We start from the raw sequence: 21,085 nt of genomic DNA on the forward strand, positions 1-21,085 counted from the left end.
GTTTATGTATGTCATGACGTCATGCCTTACTGGAGTAAACTCGAGGTAAGGTTGAGGCGCCGTCTGAGAATACCGATTTTGAGCTGAGTTTGAGGAAGACCTTGAGGTCGCCTTAACTGGGGACGGAGTCGAGGAAAAATGGAGTTAACATCTTAGAATACGTGAGTTCCGTCCCACTACCGGGCGTCTATCCCACTATTCGGCCATAGATCAAGATGCAACAGCAGTATCACGCCTGTATCCCAGAAGGGGTAGGCAGAGGTGTACAGTATACAGGGTGTCAGTGACATCGTAACGAATACTGAGGGGGATGATTCAGTTCATGATTCCGAGTTAATATCAAGCGGAATTATCCGTCGCAAAATACATGATTCTTTTCTGTTTTTTCGAAAATTATTTTCGATGCCTATACATTTTTCGTCGCAAAACTCATGATAGTGTTACTGTGTTTTTTTTATATTTTCAATTCCATACTTTTGCTTTTTTTTAACTGTCAGTACTATTCAGAGGCGGAGGACAGGAGTCCTAGTATGGCTTTGTAATAGACTACTCTGGGCGCCATCCCACTCGCGTCAGACAGAGTACTGTGGGGCGGAAGGCAAGAGGGAAACCACTGCCCTATTTTTCCCTAAAAAAGTAGCATGGAATTGCCACCTACAAGAAATGATGACTTTTGCGAAGGAAAATTCCACTTGATATTAACTCAGGATCGTGAGCTGAATCATCCCCCTGAGTATTCGGTACGGTGTCGCTAACACCCTGGGTTTATACCCACTCCCCGCCAGCTATGTTTGAGCCCCATGTAACAGGAGGCGAGTCTATTGCCATTCATCTCAGACCTTTACATCTTTATCAGATGATCCAAACAGCGTTTCTGTAGCTGCTTTTAAAATGGCTGTAAAGTCCGATGCGAGAGCGACAGTAGCGGCCGCACGACTGGCATCTTAAATCTTAAATTTGGGTTCTATGCCAAAAAAACACAAAAATTTTAATGAATTTTCCGACAGGAAATTCCACTTGATATCAACTCAGAATCATGAACTGAATCATCTCAAAGTTTTCGTTACGATGTCTCTAACCTGTAAATTGCCTTTTTGTTGAGCAATTGCGTTTGTTATGAATTTTGTAAAGTGATATTCACTTATGTACTGTTTGTGTCATAGTTCTAAATTATTAGACAAATATGGTTCGTATTCTCATGAAATTACTTGTTAACGTTTCGGTCTCAAAATTAGCATTTATTTGGTATTTATAGAAGTCTCAAATATACTTAATTTGCTACTATTTTGTTGTTTTATTTTGTAACTATAATTTTGAAGGGTTGGAACGCGACGAAAATTCCTCTTAATATCAACTCAAGAGTAATCTTCTATCGTGTGGGTTGTGAAGTGGAGTACGAACCTCATCAGCCCTGGTGTCAGGGTTACTATTGAGCCGCCAAAGGCCCCTGACATGGCTCATGCAACGACTACTCACATCAGTAAGTAGTAACCGGGACCAACGGCTTAACGTGCCTTCCGAAGTACGGATCATCTTACTTTCGGACAATCTGGTGATCAGCCTGTAATGTCCTAACCAACTAGGGACCATTAAGTAATTTTTGTGATGTGTCCCCACCGGGATCGAACCCGGGGCCTCCGGATCGTGAGCCCAGCGCTCAACTACTGGACCACAGAGGTCGGTCGGAGAGTAATGGTCTGAAAAATCCTCCAAAGTTTTCACTGACTAACACTCTGTATAAACCTTCAAACACTAAATCGGTCTTAAGATACAATTTATTCAATATTTACAAACCCAAATAATGATGATGATTCCAGACACCATCTAATTTTATTTTAAGTTATATCTGTCATTTTCTTATCCGCCGAAAAGGAAAGGGACGGGTAATCGACAAGCATAAAATTTATGGAATACGGCCACGAGCATTAATATGTATACACTTTGGTACCATGTCACATTAATTGAACTGACAAATTGAACTGTAAGTCTCACTAAATGTCAAATATGTTAGTGCGACAGAGTCCTAAAGTGGGTACATTATATTGCTCATGACTGTACTATATAATTAATTGCTCTTAATGACGGGTATAACTTACGATAAAATTGGGATGTGTCTGCAGGAATCGGGGCCAATGTACATCTTATAATATTTAATGCCTTAATAGTCGGCAGCGGTGTTAGCCAGGTAGTCTCGGCGGCCGATGTTGGATGCCTGCTTATTCTGTACCGCCTCCAGTTTCGGACATTCTGGAAACAGAAATATTGTAGTTTACTTAAAAAATCGGGTGGGTTCGACGCTCAGTGGGTAGGCCCGCTACAAGGTGGACCGACGATCTGGTGAAGGTCGCGGGAAGCCGCTGGTTGCAGGCAGCGCAGGACCGATCGTGGAGATCCTTGGGGGAGGCCTATGCCCAGCAGTGGGCGTCGTACGGCTGATAATGATGAATGATGACTTAAAAAATCACGAAAATAGAAGATATAGTCGCCCATCTGAGCACCCTCAGACCTGTTGTCTTAAACGTTGTACCGGGTGAGAGCCTTCAGCGCTCCCCATTCTTCCGGCCAAGTAGTTAATATGCCATCTGCGGCAAATCTACAATAAGTCACGTCAAAAAAGGAAAAAAAAAGAAAAAAAATATTTTTGTGATATGTCCCCACCGGGATTCGAACCCGGGGCCTCCGGATCGTGAGCCCAACGCTCAACTGGACCATAGAGGCCGTTAAACTAATATCTGATTGGAGCCCTTTAAAGGTTTATTTTGTTTATTTATAAAGTACAACCACATCACAAACATTAAAACATTTTTACATTTATAGGGTTACGGTATTGTGACTAATATACAGTGATTAAAACACATAATAACGGGATATGAGACTCCCGATATTTCGACACTATTGCAAGTGCCATGATCACGGGATGACTGATGAGATTGGAGTGGAGTAGGAAGGGCAGACATATCTGTCTACCCTCTTTCTTTGCCGCTTGTTTATGTTTTTGATATCGGAATGTTCGGAACCATCTGAACTCGCACGAAACTCACTACGACAAACCGCACTCACTGTGTCCTCACGTTTTTTCACCACATTAGGCCGTTTCAAGCTTTATACAACACCTACTACTGGAGTCATCCCGTGATCATGGCACTTGCAACAGTGTCTAAATATCGAGAGTCTCATATCCCCATTTAAACGCGGCCCGAACAAGAACCCGTTATTATGTGTTTTAATTATGATAATAACCGCGTAAACTTAAAACAATGTATAATATACAGTGTTAAAGACATCGTAACGAAAACTTTGAGGGATGATTCAGACCATGATTTTGAGTTGATATCAAGTGGATTGTTCCGTCGCAAAAGTATGGAACAGAAAATAATTTAAAAAAAATTCATGAATTTTCCGACAGGAAATTCCACTTGATATTAACTCAGAATCATGGTTTGAATCATCTCCCTCAGTATTCGTTACGTTGTCACTAACACCCATACAAACTTGTATGGCTATCGTATGTACTTGTACGGGGTGTAAGTGACATCGTAACGAATACTGGAAGGGATGATTCAGCTCATTATTCTGAGTTAATATCAAGTGGAATTTTCTATCGCAAAAGTTAAAATTAATTTAAAAAACACTAAACTTTTCATGAATGTTCCGACAGGAAATTCCACTTGATATCAACTCAGAATCATGGTCTGAATCATCCCCCTCAGTATTCGTTACGATGTCACTAACATATGCTTGTATATGGCAATTACGGCGTACGGTCACGAGCATTAATATGTATACACTTTGGTACCATGTCACATTAACTTTTTTGACAAATTGAACTGTAAGTCTCACTAAATTTCAAATATGTCAGTGCGACAGAGTCCTAAAGTGGGTACATTATATTGCTCATGACTGTACATATCTTATACAATAAAGGTTTGAGTACTGAGATGGCTTATCACTACAAGTGTACCTGTGATGCGATGCCCCAGGCCTCCACAGTAGGAGCAGCCCTGCCCGTCAGCCGCCGGGACCTCCGCCTCGCCTATCATGTCCAGCAGGAATGACGGCACCTGGGCACATCAGTTCTTTTTATAAATTCATTCAAAAATACCTAATCACGAATCCAACCAACTTACACTATATAACTTTATCTTCTTATCGTGTGGGTTGTGAGGTGGAGTACCAACCTCATCAACCCTGGTGTCAGGGTTACTATTGAGCCGCCAAAGGCCCCTGACATGGCTCACATAACGACTACTTACATCAGTAAGTAGTAACCAGCGGCTCATACTTGTATGAGCAAGTCGAGGTTTTTCTTGCAGCTTCTTTTCCCCGGCTATACAGGTTGTGAGAAGCTGCAGTAGTTTTAGGCGGATGAGACGTTCGTTATGTAAAAATTGACGATTCAAAGTGTAACTATGTTACCTACTGAATAAAGATAGACCCCGATACCGACCCCGCCGGCGTGGTCGACGATTTCCCTCATTTAGCGCTTATCGCTATCGACCCCCTAGGGTCGATTAATTCTTTCAAATATTTTTCCTCTCAGACGACGCCCTGAGCAGAGGTTCGCGCCCAACTGGGCACCCTCAGGCCTGTTGTCTTAAACGTTGTACCGGGTGAGAGCCTTCAGCGCTCCCCATTTGTCCGGCCAAGTAGTTAATGCCATCTGCGGCAAATCTACAATAAGGCACGCCAAAAAAAAATGAATAAAGATATTTTTGAATTTGAATATGGCGCGCTCCCTTTGACCCTTCCAAACTCTTTCTTCTATTCCGTGGTCCTCACCTTCTGGTGCGCCTCCCGCAGCAGGTGCGCCAGGTCCCGCAGCACGCTGTCGTCGGCTGCCCGCCCCAGTAGCGTCGTCGCCACACCCTCGCCGCCTGCCAGGACAGGAAATGTCAACGTTTAATGATATTCCAATCAATATTTGGCCTTATCATTTCTTCTATCGTGTGGGTTGTGAGGTGGATTACCAATCCCATCAACCCTGGTGTCAGGGTTACTATTGAGCCGCCAAAGGCCCCCTGACATGGCTCATGTAACGACTGCTAACTTACATCAGTAAGTAGTAACCGGGACCAAGGCTTAACGTGCCTTCCGAAGCACAGATCATCTTTCTTTCGGACAATCAGGTGATCAGCCTGTAATGTCCTATAACCAAACTAGGGATCACAAAGTGATTTTCGTGTTGTGTCCCCACCGGGATTCGAACCCGGGACCTCTGGATCGTGAGCACAACGCTCAAACCACTGGACCATGGAGGCAAGCATAAAATTTATGGAACAAACGTCAATTTTAAGCACAAATCTAAAACAACTGTCTGAGAATTTTACATTGGCCAATAACCCGACAGAATTAAGTTGACAGCACACGTCAAACGGTTTGCATACCAGCGAGATACCTCTTTGATTCGTCCGGGTTATTCATTCATTTACTCATGCTTCCTAAATTAAGAGCCGTCAATCATCCGTCCCTTTCCTTTTCGGCGGATAAGAAAATGACAGGTATAACTTGAAGTAAAATTAGGAGGTGTCTGCAGGAATCGGGGCCATTGTATATATATGTAATCAGTGTCTGTGGTGTCCTCAATAATGAATGTTTCTTTCTTTAATTTCTTTAATTAACCCACAATTTAATCTCCTTTCAAGGCTCCTTTCTCAAGGTCTGGATACTACAGAGATTCTTTTACTGTGAAGTCCACGCACTTGTGGAATGATTTGCCTCCTGATATCAGGCATTCGAAGTCATTGGCTATTTTCAAATCTAAATTACACTATTATTTCTTGGCTAAATCATTGTCTTGCAACTAATATTCTATTTTTACTTATATGTATCATTGTATGTATATATTTATAGTATATAGTTTAGCTGCCTAATATTTATTCATTTATTTGTTTTTTCTCTTATTCTATTTTACTTTTTTGCGCGCTACACTGCAGCTGTACAAGTGTACTATATCCTCTGCCGAAGGTTGTCTGGAAGAGATCGCTCTTAGCGATAAGGCCGCCTTGCCCACCTTAGAATAAGTTTACCCTGTAAATGTTTTGTGAATTTGTGTGCAATAAAGTGTTTTATTATTATTATTATTATTAATCTAAATGTAATACTGTTGTTACCTGCTCTCCCCGTACGTCCTATTCGATGCACGTAATTCTCAATATCCTCCGGCATGTCGTAGTTTATCACGTGTTGGATGTTCGGGAAATCTAGGCCTGCGGAGAAGTAGGTTGCGGTCAATATCAAATTCTAAAATATCTTTATTCAGTAGGTAACATAGTTACACTTTGAATCGTCAATTTTTACACAACGAACGTCTCATCCGCCTAAAACTACTGCAGCTTCTCACAACCTGTATAGCCGGGGAAAAGAAGCTGCAAGAAAAACCTCTGCACAGGGCCCTAGACGTTCTTTAAAAAAAAAAATATATATATATATTGTTATACAATTGAGTAATTTAACTGCCTAATATCAGTTCTCAGACAATTAATGAAATACATTCATATCTTCTAAATCATCATCATTAGCCGTACGACGCCCACTGCTGGGCATAGGCCTCCCCCAAGGATCTCCACGACGATCGGTCCTGCGCTGCCCGCATCCAGCGGCTTCCCGCGACCCTCACCAGATCGTCGGTCCACCTTGTAGCGGGCCTACCCACTGAGCGTCGTCCGACACGTGGTCGCCACTCCAGAACCCTTCCGCCCCATCGGCCATCGGTTCTCCTCGCTATGTGTCCTGCCCACTGCCACTTCAGCTTGGCAATTCTCCGAGCTTTGTCGGTGACTTTAGTTTTCCTGCGGATCTCCTCATTTCTGATTCGATCGAGCAGGGAAATACCGAGCATAGCTCTCTCCATTGCCCGCTGAGCGACGCCGAGCCTCCTCATCTTCTAAATAATCACTAACTAATATCGTAATTATTGTAAGATAGCATACGGGTTGTTAGTGACATCGTAACGAATACTGAGGGGGATGATTCAGCTCACGATCCTGAGTTAATATCAAGTGGAATTTCCTGTCGGAAAATTCATCATCATCTTCCTAGCATTATCCCGTTACTCACAGGGTTACCTAATCTAAAGATTTGACAGGTCCAGTTTTTTACAGAAGCGCTGTCTGCTTCTATGCTGTTCTGGGAGCATATAAAAAACATAGAACACGTTCAGCTGCTTCTCTTCCCGGGCATGTCGTAAAAACCGACAGAGGGATTGTGTCCTCTAACATGATGGACTAATGTTATGGGCGATAGGCTGATCCCTTATCACCATAAGATTCATCATATCCATCTTTGGACTTCGTATCAACAGTGGCTGCAAGTTGTCTTTGATTACTTGTGGCTCTGCCCACCCCATTAGGGATTACGGGCGTGAGTTTATGTATGTATGTATGTACGCTATCTGACCTTCCAAACCACGTTAGGTCACACACCTCCGAATATATGACTTTTCAGGCTTGAATCACCTGATTGTCCGAAAAAGTAACATGATTCCGTGCTTCGGAGGGCACGTTAAGCCGTTGGTCCCGGCTATTAGCCGTATAAACGCATCCACCAACCCGAATTGGAGCAGCGTGGTGGAGTATGCTCCATAGCCCCTCCGGTTGATTGAGGGGAGGCCTGTGCCCAGCAGTGGGACGTATATAGGCTGCTTATGTATGTATGTATAAACTTAATACAATAGAGGAACACATTCAATACCAGATATTTTTATCATTTAGTCATTAATCTTAATCTTCTTACTTAGAATCATCTAGTGATGTGCCGGATCGTTCAAAATGTATATCCGCGGATACGGATCTGAATACGGATATTTAGTGTAAAGATCCGCGGATACGGATCCGGATCTTTATTTTCTTAAAAAAAAAAGATTAAAGTTTTAGTTATTTCATTGTTATAAAAGTGATATTTTATCTTGCTTTCATTATAAAGATCTATCTATCTAAATGTTTGCAATATAAATGTGCCGAATATTTGATTTTAAGAAATAAAAACAATCTGAATGGAATTTTATAGTTTTTTATTTAATAATTCTACATAATCACTAGAAAAAGATCCGTAAAAGATCCTCGTGAAAAGTAACGGACACGGATACGGATTTTTCTTTTATCTCGGATAGCCGCGGATACGGATACGGATATTCGTAACATCACTAGAATCATCCCTCAAAGTTTTCGTTACGATGTCACTAACACCTTGTATAGATCGTTTTACCTTTGCTGGCGACATCGGTGGCCACTAACACGTCCTTTTCCCCACGACGGAACGCCTCCACCGCACGGGACCTCTCCTCCTGATCCTTCCCGCCGTGGATGGCTACTGCTTCTACACCTACAAATATATACATAAAAAACAAATATACAAACAGACGGCCTCTGTGGTCCAGTTGAGCGATGTGCTCACGATCCAGAGGTTTGATTCTCGGTGGGGACAAATCACAAAGATCACTTTGTGATCCCTAGTTTGGTTAGGACATTACAGGGTGATCGCCTGACTGTCCAAGAAATAAGATGATCCGTGCTTCGGAAGGCACGTTAAGCCATTGGTCCCGGTTACTAGTTACTGATGTAAGTAGTCGTTGCATGAGTCATGTCAGGGGCCTATGGCTGCTCAATAATGACCCTGACACCAGGGTTGATGTGGTTGGTAATCCAACTCACAACCCACACGAGAGAAGAATATATAAACTTAAATATAATACAGGCTGTTAGTAACACCGTAACGAATACTGAGGGGAATGATTCAGACTATAATTCTGAGTTAATATCAAGTGGAATTTTCCGTCGCAAAATTCACATATTTTTTTGCGATTTTTAAATAATTTTCAATTCTATACTTTTGCAATGTAAAATTTCACTTGATCTTAACCAAGTATAATGAGCTGAATCATCCCTCTCAGTATTCGTTACGATGTCACTTACACCCCGTACGGTCACGAGCATTAATATGTATACACTTTGGTACCATGTCATATTAACTTTTTTGACAAATTCAACTGTAAGTCTCACTAAATGTCAAATATGTTAGTGCGACAGAGTCCTAAAGTGGGTACATTGTATTGCTCATGACTGTACAAGTACGAATGGGTGTTAGTGACATCGTAACGAATACTGAGGGCGATAATTCAGACCATGATTTTGAGTCGATATCAACTGGAATTTTCCTTCGGAAAATGAATGAAATATTTAATGGTTTTTTAAATTACTTACAGTTCTTTACTTTGGCGACGGAAAATTCCACTTGATATCAACTCAGAATCATGGTCTCAATCATCGCCCTCAGTATTCGTTACGATGTCACTAACACCCTGTATACATATACCTCCGGGCCTAAGTACATAATAATTACAGTGTTCTTCTATCGTGTGGGTTGTGAGGTGGATTACCAACCTCATCAACCCTGGTGTCAGGGTCATTATTGAGCCGCCATAGGCCCCTGACATGACTACGTACTTCCATCAGTAAGTAAGTAGTAACCGAGACCAACGGCTTAACGTGCCTTCCGAAGCACGGTTCATCTTACATTTGGATTACAGTGTTGCCATCACCTTTAAGCAGCAGGTATTCATGAATAGCGTCCACATCTTGTTTCCTCTCCGCGAACACCAGCACTGGCGGTGGAGTTTTCTGCAGACATTGTAGTAAGTGCACCTGGAAACATTAGCAGTTTCATAGTATCATCATCATCATCACCAGCCCTTTAACGTCCCCACTGCTGGGGCACGGGCCTTCCCTGTGGATGGATAGGGAGATCGGGCCTTAAACCATCTAAAAAGCATAACTGATCTTAGAAAATTTAAAGTAGAACTTAAGTCATATCTTTTGAAGAAGTGTTACTACACAGTTGATGAATTTTATAATGACAAAAAAAAATGAAAATTGATTATGAAATTAACATGACACTATTGTATTATTATTTTTTTTTATATATATTTCTTTTTTATTGAACTTGACATCCTTAAATCTAAATACCTTTGAAATTTTGACATTATTGCTTAATTCAATTCAATTCATTGACATTGTTACTTTGTTTTTGCTATTTAAATTATTATTAATTGCTATAAATTTTATGTTATTAATTATTTTTGTATATGTAAAATTGTTATGTTCTTGTCATGAAATGTTTAAATATGTTAAATGGATTATTATTATTATATATAATGTCGAACACAATGTAAAAATTGTTAACGATTACATAAATAAATAAATAAAATAAAATCACGCGGGCCCAGTGCGGATTGATGGATTCATGGTATAAAAAAAATAAAAAGTAAATAAATTCAAAAATATTAATTTTTGGTATTAAAAAAAATATTAATTTTTCAAAATTGTCTTAAAAATTAAAAAAAAAAATTCAAAAATATTTATTTTTAAAAATTGGCTTACAAAGTTAGCGCTTTTTGAACGTCAAGAATTAAATTACATATTATGTAACTAGCTGTAAAACTACTACCACATCGGAATCTGTACCGCTGAGGGAAAGACGTGGCCAGAAAACCTCCCAGCACAGGGCCTTGTCCTACTGTTTCATGTTTTTCTTTCTTTTTTTTTAAATCCAGTTTGTATTACATAATTTATAGACTTAAATACAATGGTATTCTAATTGCAGTCGGTGGAAGGAAAGTGAAAAATAAAGAGTTTATGTGACTTTATCACAGAAACAATGTTTTATGAGCTCCCTGACAGAAGCAGGCCGATCACGAGTTGACGCGAAAGCCAGCCACCCTCATAAGAACACCAGGTATGCTCCATCCTATGACAAGCCGCCATTGCTAGCCCATTGATGACGTAAGTGTTACCATTCAATTGGTATCTCCAACATTCTAAGGACGTAAATTTTATTATTGAAAATTAAGTGAATTACTGACTAAAGTATTTAAGTAATTACTAATATTTATCACGTATACAAAAATCATTAAAAATGCACGTAAACCTTTTATTAAAAGTAAATTAAAAACATTGGTCGTGGGTAATTTATTTTTTACGAAATGGCAACGCAGGGTCGGATGACGTCAGCTGGGCTTACCTTGAAAATGCTAGCTGTCAGTTTTGTGCATACCTGGTGTTCTTATATAAATGGGAAAGCTCAAAATTGGTATGCGGACTATTTGTAACTAACAAAAAATTGGTGCGTCTTTTTTTTAAAATCTGCCCCCAACCCCTTCAAAGAGGGGTTGACATTTTATATAGGACTTGTCGCAGTTTTCAAGATGTGAAGCTAAGAATTGGAACATTAGCAAAAGGTGTTCCGTGTTACCTTAAAACCTCTTAACGCCGAGATTTCCAGGTACAATAATTAAACAATGGGTTTTGGATTTTAAAAGAACATTCGGTCTTACGACTTTAAGCACTAACGCCAGGGTTAACAGACTTACCGTCCTAGCCTCTGCCTTGACAGGCTCCAACTCCTGTCGAACGTTGAGGGAGGCTGCGCCTGCGCGGCCGACGTTCACCGTCACCGGCTTCACCAGGGCGGACCTGGGGCAAGGACACTAATTTACTTTGTGATATTAGACTAGGTCATTGTGGTCCTGTGTTACACCGACTTGGTAAATCAGGTCTTATTCGTAAAAGTAGGTCAGATTTATAAAAGTAGGCCCCAATCATAAAAGTAGGTCCCATTTGTAAAAGAAGGCCCCATTCATAAAAGTAGGCCTCATTTGTAAAAGTAGGCCCCATTCGCATAAATGAGCTCCATTCATAAAAATAGGCCCCATTTGTAAAAGTAGGCTCCATTTGCAATAGTAGGTCCCACTTAGGCCTCATAACTGGCGAAATGTATCTTGCGCGGCATAGTGACGGAGAAGAGCAGCGTTAGCCTTTGTCCGGTGAAATAGGAGAAGATGGTTCTCACGTCTTCTTCGAACTCCATGTACACCATGCGGTGTTCTTGATGCAGGAGCACCACTGGATCACATCACAATATTCCCACACATACAAGTAGGCCCTATTCATAAAAGTAGGCCCCATTCATAAAAGTAGGCCCCATTCATAAAAGTAGGCCCCATCCATAAAAGTAGGCCCCATTCATAAAAGTAGGCCCCATTCATAAAAGTAGGCCCCATTCATAAAAGTAAGCCCCATTCATAAAAGTTGGCCACACCCATAAAAGTAGGCCCCGTTCACAAAACTAGGCCCCATACCTGGCGAAGTTGTGTATCTTGCGCGGCATGGTGGCGGAGAAGAGCAGCGTCTGCCTCTGTCCGGTGAAGTATGAGAAGATGGTTCTCACGTCTTCTTCGAACCCCATGTCCACCATGCGATCCGCCTCATCCATGCAAAGGTAGCGGCATACGTTTAGACGGATCTGGAAACAACAACAGAGCATCACGCCTGTATCCCTAATGGGGTAGGCACATGCATCATATTTTATAGCAACTTATCCAGAATTTTAGCTGGACAGTAGTACAAATTTCAGTGCACACCATCTAATTTTATTTTAAGTTATACCTGTAATCTTCTTATCCGGCGAAAAATAAAGAGACGGGTCTTCTTCTTCTATCGTGTGGGCTGTGAGGTGGATAACCAACCCCATCGACCCTGGTGTCAGAGATACTATTGAGCCGCCAAAGGCCCCTGACATGGCTCATGTAACGTCTACTAACTTGTATCAGTAAGTGGTAACCGGGACCAACGCTTAACGTGCCTTCTTAGCATGGATCATCTTACTTTCGGACAATCAGGTGATCAGCCAGTAATGTCCTAACCAAACTAGGGATCAAAAAGTGATACTGGTGATATGTCCCCACCGGGATTTAAACCCGGGACCTCCGGATCGTGAGCCCAACGCTCAGACCATGGGGGGTTTGTTTGCATGGTTGTCATGACTACGGTTTTTGTGTTGAGTATAGCTGAAGAAGCATGAAAGTATGATTACGTACCATCTTCTTGTCGAGCATGTCCATAAGTCTCCCTGGGGTAGCTACCATGATGTGGACTCCCCTTTGTATCACCTCCATACATTCTGATACTGCCACCCCTGTTAAGACACAAATATTTATTGATACTGCCATCTGCGATAGCTTCTCAAACGCGGAGCTATCGTGTGAGTTTTGAGGTGGATTACCAACCTCATCAACCCTGGTGTCAGGGTTACTATTGAGCCGCCGAAGGCCTCTGACATGGCTCACGTAACGACTACATACTTACATCAGTAAGTAGTAACCGGGACCAACGGCTTAACGTGCCTTCCGAAGCACGGATCATCTCACTTTCTGACAATCAAGTGATCAGCCAGTAATGTCCTTACCAAATTAGGGATCACAAAGTGATTTTTCTGATATGTCCCCACCGGGATTCGAACCCGAGACCTTCGGATCGTGAGCCCAACGCTCAACCACTGGACTACATAAACTCGCGCCTATTCCCCACCGGGGTGAGCAGAGGATTGCTCCGATCCCGCATAACATACCTCCAATAGCGAGGCAACTCCTGATCTCAGGCATTCCGGAGATCTTGAGGTGTTTGACGAAGTGCTGGATGATGTCGTGGGTTTGTTTTGCCAACTCGCGGGACGGGCAGATGATCAGCCCGTAAGGACCCTCGTTTCTATGAAGATAATGAAAAGAAAGAAACAATGAAAAAAAAGATTGGAACTGGTGCTTATTCCTGCCGACGCCATCTAATTTTATTTTAAGTCATAATCATATATAAAAATAATATAACATAAACAGCCTATATACATCCCACTGCTGGGCACACGCCTCTCTTCGTCCTCCCCTCAATCAACCTAGAGAGGATATGGAGCATATTCCACCACATGTGCATCTTTTATCTTTGTTTTTGGATTTAAATGATGACCGTTTTCATTACGCCCAGACACAAAGCCAGCCCCACCTAGATTCGAACTTGGGACCTCTCAATCGTGAGCCCAGCGGTCAACCACTGGATCGTGGAGGCCGTTCCCTCACCTGATGAAGGGCATTTTGACCTCCTGCTCGAGGCACAGTGCCAGCAGCGGCAGCGTGAACACGAGGGTCTTCCCGGAGCCCGTGAAGGCGATCCCTATCATGTCGCGTCCACTCAGCACCGCCGGGATGCCCTGCACCTGTATGGGGGTGGGCTGCCGGATTCCGCGCGCTTGCAGGCCTTGCAGAATACCTTACGACAAAAGAAAACAAAATCAATCAATTTATCGCAAGAAACATATAACAAATCTTAATTTAATTTTAATACAGGTTAACAGCCTCCGTGGTCTAGTGGTTAGAGCTCTGGCTCACGATCTGGAGGTCCGGGTTCGAATTCCCGATGGGGACATTGTCGAAATCACTTTTTGAGACTGTCCATTGTTTGGTAAGGACTTTGGAAAAAGTAAGATGATTCCGTGCTTCGGAGGGCATAAATCGTCAACACTCAACAACTGAACCACGGAGGTTGTTATTAAATGGTAACATTTAAGTAGATATCTGTGCCCATTTGCAAAGGCCTTCGAATTACTAGAAGAACTTATTTACCTTTAGGCAACTTCATGTGATGGAAAGTGCGTATGGGCGGTGGCACGTCCTCTCCTTCCACCAGTATCCTCAGCTTCTGTCTCACTCTCTCGTGGCGCTCCGGAGGCAGCTCCATGATGCATCGCGGAGGACGCCACGATGTCTTGATTGGCTCCTCGTACTGGATACCTGGGAAAATAGTGTGTTTTAACAATATTAATAATTAATAATAAAACACTTTAAGGTAAAGTAAGGTAGGGTAAGGTAAGGTAAGGTAAAGTAAGGTAAGGTAAAGTAAGGTAGGGTAAGGTATGGTAAAGTATGCGTTCCCGTATCCCCGCCACACGGCGGCAAGGAGGAACACCGTTGGGTTTTAGTGGGTATACCGGGTGGCGACACCCGGGAAGTCGCACATAACCACGTCGTCCCTCCGGGCGGCGTGGTGTGCGTAACGCATTTCCCAACGTTAAAAAAAAGGTATGGTAAAGTAAGGTAGGGTAAGGTATGGTAGGGTAAGGTAAACTAAGGTGAGGTAAGGTATGTTAAAGTAAGGTAGGGTAAAGTAAAAGTTTAATTCCTCCACAAAAACTCACTATATCGCTTTGCATAGACACAGTATTTGATAAGTTTTTGAAAAGAGGCAGCATGTGCTTTCCATTGTTTTCCTTTATGAGAAAAATGCTTAAAACACCTAGACTCCTATTAGAACAAACTTTTCCAATTACGTTTATATGACAATAGATAGCAAAAATATCCATAGAAAATGCATTTTAATTGTAATTACGCACGTAACGCAACTCACTACCTGCTCACTGATTTCCTTCATTACGCGCCTGCCAGTCCACACTTGTCTGTGCCATCCGCCACAGTTTCTCAGTATGTTACACGCACGCTCGAGTTATTCCCGAAAAGCGGGACTGAACGTGTCCCGCGCGGGACATATTGAATTTTGATTTAAAAATAGGGACGTCCCGCCAAAATCGGGACGTCTGGCTGGTAACGCTGATCTGGAGACAGGATTGTAAACCACAGCCGCAAAACTTTTAGTGTGAAAAACTGAGTCCACTAATGTAACATAATAACAAAAGTTTACCTTTAGCCAACTCAGCGACACCCATAAGAGCTTTGCTTTGCGCCACACTCTCCAATATGTGTTGTTCTTCGCGTGCTTGCCGCTCCGCCGCAGATAGGGCACGGGCCTCCGCTATACGCTTCAACTCCGAGTGTTGCTCGAGCAGGGAGACATTGTAACGCCGACCCCACTCTTCTTGCGAAGCTGTGAAGGATAGTAAAAAGAAAATTGGAATCAAAATGTCAGTTTTTTTTATTGATTTCCTGTTTTTGTTAAAACAATTTTTGTTTAATAAGTTTCTTACTTCTTAGGGTCTTCTTCTCTACTATCGTGTGGGTTATGAGGTCGATTGCCAACCTCATCAGCCCTGGTGTCAGGATTACTATTGAGCCGCCAAAGGCCCCTGACATGGCTCATGTAACAACTACTTACATCAGTAAGGGACCCACGGCTTAACGTGTCTTCCGAAGCACGGTTTGGGTGAATCTGTATGTTTTTATTTATTTGTACATAATAAAACAGACAAAAGAATCTAGGATTGTAGGTACATAACTACAAAAGTATGGCAACTTGTATAACATCATGAAAATAACTTGTAATACTTACTTTCGTCATCGGGATCGTTGTCGCTAGAGCTTTTAGTCTCCGCGGAGGCTTCAGCGGCGATCTGGGTGAGTCTTCCTAGCTTTATTAACTGTTGTTTCTTCCGTTCTTTCACCGGGATGTAAGGTTCATAATTATCGATGTCTTCCTCAGATTCCGAGGATTTTGACTCCCGCCTGTACCGCTTTATCGGCGGCGGACGGTCCTCTTGCTTCTCCGACATTGTTAATATTATATATTCTAAGAAATTAACGAAAATTCAAGCAATTGAATTATGAAAACAAACACACGTTCGTATTGTTTAGCGATTCTTTTTGTTCGATTTTGGATGACGATATAGTTTTAGTAAGAGATAAGACAAATACAAAATGAGGATCCTTTTCTCTATTTCAATCATTACCTATTTCTGCAATTGTTTTAAATAAACGCACAAATGATAGACATTCCATTTAACGCAAAAATATTTCTCAAGGGGCGTTAGAATGTTCAGTAATTCTACATGTAACGAAACGTTAAAATATTTGTGTTTACAAAGCTTGTTATGAAGACAAAAAACATAAAATTTTCTTGAAATAGGTAATTTTATATTTCTTTATTTTGTAACGAATCTGTGATAGTTATTATTTTTTACATTATATTTTGTAACATGTACTTATATAAACTAACTAAACGTCACCGTTTTATATCTCACAGAGAAATAAAAGAAAGCAGCTGTTTTTGTAATTCGAAAAATCTGCAAACAAATGTCATAAAAATGTCAACTCAAAATATGCAAGTGACACGTAACTTCACATAATTAAATTTACTTTTTGTGACCTCCAAATGTGTAAATTGGTGAAAATTCGTGTTTCTGCCGGTTAATTACTTCACAACAATATGACGGACAAAAGTTTCGGTGATCACATGAACAGGAACATAGTGAAAAACCCACTTCTGTCTACTGCGGTGACGGGGTTGTCTATCGAGGACTTGACACATAATGCTGTGTTATTGCCCGTTTCTCTAAGCCAAGATTTGATCACACGACCAGGTAAGTGCCATTCTTTATTTATAAACCCGCACGATGCGTAAAACATGTCTATTGCGACCTTGAGGCAGTGTAAACTTTGTTCGCAAAAGTCGACAGTTGTCGTCGAAAAACTGTCAGTTTTTCCGTATTTCTTGAATTTTTCGCGAGTTTTCCGGTGTTAAAGTGCATTTTCGACCGCTATCGCGATGAGGGTGACGTGTTTTTATTAATTATTACATAAATTTTAAGATAATTTCTAATCTGCTGTGATCTATGAGATTGCTAATACATCCATCAAGATGTCCGGATAGTGCTGCAAAGAACTTTAGGCTTTTAGCCCTTATTTTAAGACTAGACTGTTAAATAAAAAGCTTAGTAGGCTAAAAACCTATAAAGCCATTTAGTACTTGCGGCTAGGCTAGGGTTAAGCCTATTCAAGCCTATTGGTTATAAGCCTAAAGGCCTTAAAAAGGCCTAACCTTGTTTAAGACTAATTTAATAAAATAAGACGCTCAAAAAGCCTATGAAGCTCTTAGACCTTAAGGTTATTTAGGCTATACATACAGTCCCTTTCTCAAGTAAAAAAAAGTAAAAGTGTGGGTGGGTACAACAAACTTTAAAAACATATATACCTACACAAACACTGTGAAAAATTGATTTATTGTTAGATGCACAACTAGCTAACTAACTATGAATATGGAAAATAACTTCTTACTATCAATTAGTATGGAAATAGTCTAATAATTATAGTAATACGTAACAGCACGTCCCGTCAGCCCCATACAAATTACTTACGCCAGAAGAACCGATTTTTAAGGCCAATATCATGTGTGAATTTTATGTAGCTCCAATAATATTATATACATACGTATCGAATTGATAACTCCCTTTTTTGAAATCGGTAAAAAGGCTTTTACTAAAAAATGATAATAAAGACTCCAGTCCCAAAAAGCCTACTACTTTAAAAAAAGCTATAGGCTTTTTAAAAGCCTACTACATTAAAAAGGCTATAGGCTTTTTTAAAGCCTACTACTTTAAAAATGGCTAAAAGTTTTTTAAAATGACGAAGCTTTTAAAGCCCTATTTTACTGGTCTAGTCCCAAAAAGGACTCGGTAGGCTGAAATTTAGGGCTAAAAGCCTAAAGTCCTTTGCAGCACTATGTCCGGATTTTTGTATAAAACTTGCAAAAGCGCGCCTTTTGAAAACGGGTTCACACCTCAAATGAATGATTTTCAAATAATATTTGATAGGAAATGTAAGAAAGTACAACAGTTTCTCAATGAACTGGCAAATGTAAGTTTATTATGTTTGTTTACATTAACTTCCACTAGTGGGATCCCACTGCTTAAACCTCAGTTATACCATGCCTATTCTACACTATGGCTTCTAATTTAAATAACATTAGAATCAAGATAAAAAAACCGTTACATGATACTGTAACATAGATTTAGTTTATTGATGCGTTATCATATATCCTTTAAATATTTTATTTAGTACCATAAATAAACTCACGGAATTCTATTTGCTTAGATCCTGACACTCTTCCCCTGCTTCCTACACATTCATCAATTATTTCATACATGTACGGTCACGAGCATTAATATGTATACACTTTGGTACCATGTCACATTATCTTTTTTGACAAATTCAACTGTAAGTCTCACTAAATGTCAAATATGTTAGTGTGACAGAGTCCTAAAGTGGGTACATTATATTGCTCATGACTGTACGCCGGTTTAGAGAACCTATATTTTAGTACCTGTTACATAAGTTAATTATTTTTATGCTTCAAAACCCTTAAGCTAAGCTGCTAGTCTCTAGAGGATAGCCAATAGCCAACCTACGTTACGTGCAAAGACTTTTTTTTTTCTTTTTTTTTTTTCATTTTTGTGCCCAAACATGCGATCGGTCGACTGACCATAAGCAGTTTTGATGGTTTGGTTTTATTAACATGCAGGACAGGCCCCCTCATTAGAAGGCTGCCTTCATTAAGGTGCTACTGTATGCTATCCCATATGTGCGTCCTTTTGAGGCGTCTCATATAGTGGTTGTCACTTAAACTCCGGGCCAGTTTGTTTTGGTGATGAGTAATTCGATCTCTGTATAGCCTTGTAGTTGTGGCAATTTCTTGCTTAACTGTCCTCATTCCAAGGTACTCGTGTAGTTCGTCCATGCGAGTGAACCAAGGTGCTTGCGCTATTGATTTGAGCACTCCGTTTTGGAAGCGTTGTAGTATTTCCATATTTGATGTTTTTGCAGCACCCCACAACTGAATGCCGTAAGTCCATACTGGTTTCAGTACCGTTTTGTACACCAGTATTTTATTTTCGACGGAGAGCCGTGATCTTCTGCCCAGGAGCCACTTCAATGTCCTAAATCGGTGGTTACATTCATCACGTTTCTTTTGGATATGTGTTTTCCAAGTTTGCTTCCGGTCTAGATGAAAGCCGAGATATTTTACTGTTGTATTGTGTGGCATGGTCTCTTGGCCAAGTTTCACGGGTGGGCAGTCTTCTTTCCTCAAGGTAAAAGTTATGTGGTTGGACTTTGTTGCGCTAGCCTTGATACGCCAGGCTTTCATCCAGGTGTGGACCTTGTCTAGATGTATCTGCAGATTACTTGAAGCAGTCGCAGCGTTAATGTCCGATGACAGGATAGCAGTATCATCCGCGAATGTAGCCGTCATCACACTGTCTGACTCAGGTACGTCAGCCGTGAATACGAGGTATAACAATGGTCCGAGCACTGATCCCTGGGGGACTCCAGCCTTGATGTCATAGAAGTCTGAAACTGCGTCGTTGATTTTAACATAGAAAATGCGGCTCTCTAGGTAGGATTCTAAGAGAAGGTACATATTATGTGGTAGCGTTTTTTTGAGCTTGTACTTTAGGCCATCGTGCCAGACCTTGTCAAAGGCCTGTTGCACGTCGAGGAACACTCCTGAACAGTATTTCTTGTATTCGAGGGATTTTCTAACGTGCTCACACACTCTATGCACCTGCTCAATAGTTGAGTGATGCCTCCGAAACCCGAATTGATGTTCTGGAATGAGCGACCCTTCCATGAGACATTCATTCAGTCGTGTTGCCAAGATTCTCTCAAACACCTTCGACAGAACCGGAAGAAGACTTATGGGTCGATATGAGGACGTCAGATGTGGCGGCTTTCCAGGTTTTGGAATCATTGTTATCTGCGAGACTTTCCAAATACTTGGATAATACGCAGACCTTAATATGGCGTTAAACAGAGAAACGATCAAGACCAGCGCCTTTCTTGGTAAGTTTCTTAGCACCTCCGCTGTTATTAGGTCAAACCCGGGGGCTTTTTTGAGTTCAAGGTCATGTATTGTCCGACGTAGCTCTGCAGGCGTACAGCATCGTACAGGAGGACTAAGCTGGAGATCGCTTTTTAGAAATGATGTCACCTCTCGATCCGTATCTCTATCACCAAGATCTTCGTTGGTCGTAAAAACACCACTTAAAAACAATCCAAACGTTTCCGCCCTTTCTTGGTCTGTTTTTGCCCACGTGCCATTTACATTTCTGAGTGGATGCTGAGCTGATTGAGGTTTTTCACGACATTTTACGGTTTTCCATAGCGAATATTCGTTTTTGGTGGGAGCAGCGGGTGTTAGGTTTTGCAAATGTACTTCCAGCGTTTCATTCTCGGTATCAATCAAAAGTTTTTTAAGCTCTGCCGCAGCTCTATTAAAGTCCTTTTTATCAGCTGGGTGTCGACTGCAATGCCAAACTCTCCGTAAGCGCCGTTTTTCCAAGATTTTCTCCCTGACGACATTTGGTATGTATTGGTTGAACGGTGCCTTTGATGTTACTCGGGGTATTGGAGTACACAGCCATGCAGCTTCCTGAATGTTCTTTGTTATGTACTCGGCAGCACTATCGATGTCTTCATTCGTTTTCATACTTAGTCTGAGATCTAGGTTTTCATTTAGGTGTTGGTAGAACGCACCCCAGTCTGTGT

The 21,085-nt window shown here is 41.2% G+C and overlaps 2 protein-coding genes across 2 annotated transcripts in view; one reads left to right on the top strand and one right to left on the bottom strand.

Moving 5' to 3' along the window:
• Window positions 1-1,105: 1,105 nt before the first annotated feature.
• LOC126379440 (ATP-dependent RNA helicase abstrakt) lies at window positions 1,106-16,393 on the bottom strand. The gene is made up of 14 exons (XM_050028195.1): window positions 16,098-16,393; window positions 15,513-15,695; window positions 14,441-14,608; window positions 13,898-14,087; window positions 13,399-13,535; window positions 12,869-12,966; window positions 12,131-12,294; window positions 11,363-11,465; window positions 9,536-9,638; window positions 8,203-8,319; window positions 6,111-6,206; window positions 4,780-4,874; window positions 3,962-4,061; window positions 1,106-2,247 (listed from the first exon to the last, which is right to left on the bottom strand). The coding sequence occupies exons 1-14, from the start codon at window positions 16,315-16,317 to the stop codon at window positions 2,159-2,161; spliced, it is 1,863 nt and encodes a 620-aa protein (XP_049884152.1). The 5' UTR covers window positions 16,318-16,393; the 3' UTR covers window positions 1,106-2,158.
• Window positions 16,394-16,861: 468 nt separating this feature from the next.
• Window positions 16,862-21,085, top strand: part of LOC126379349 (uncharacterized) — a 113,982-nt gene continuing 109,758 nt past the window's right edge. The window contains exon 1 of the mRNA XM_050028055.1: window positions 16,862-17,124. Coding sequence (XP_049884012.1) covers window positions 16,971-17,124 — 154 coding nt within the window. The 5' untranslated portion in view covers window positions 16,862-16,970. The remainder of the gene's footprint in view (window positions 17,125-21,085) is intronic.

This window comes from Pectinophora gossypiella, chromosome 29 (assembly GCF_024362695.1).
Source record: "Pectinophora gossypiella chromosome 29, ilPecGoss1.1, whole genome shotgun sequence".
Classification (NCBI taxonomy): Eukaryota; Metazoa; Arthropoda; class Insecta; order Lepidoptera; family Gelechiidae; genus Pectinophora; species Pectinophora gossypiella.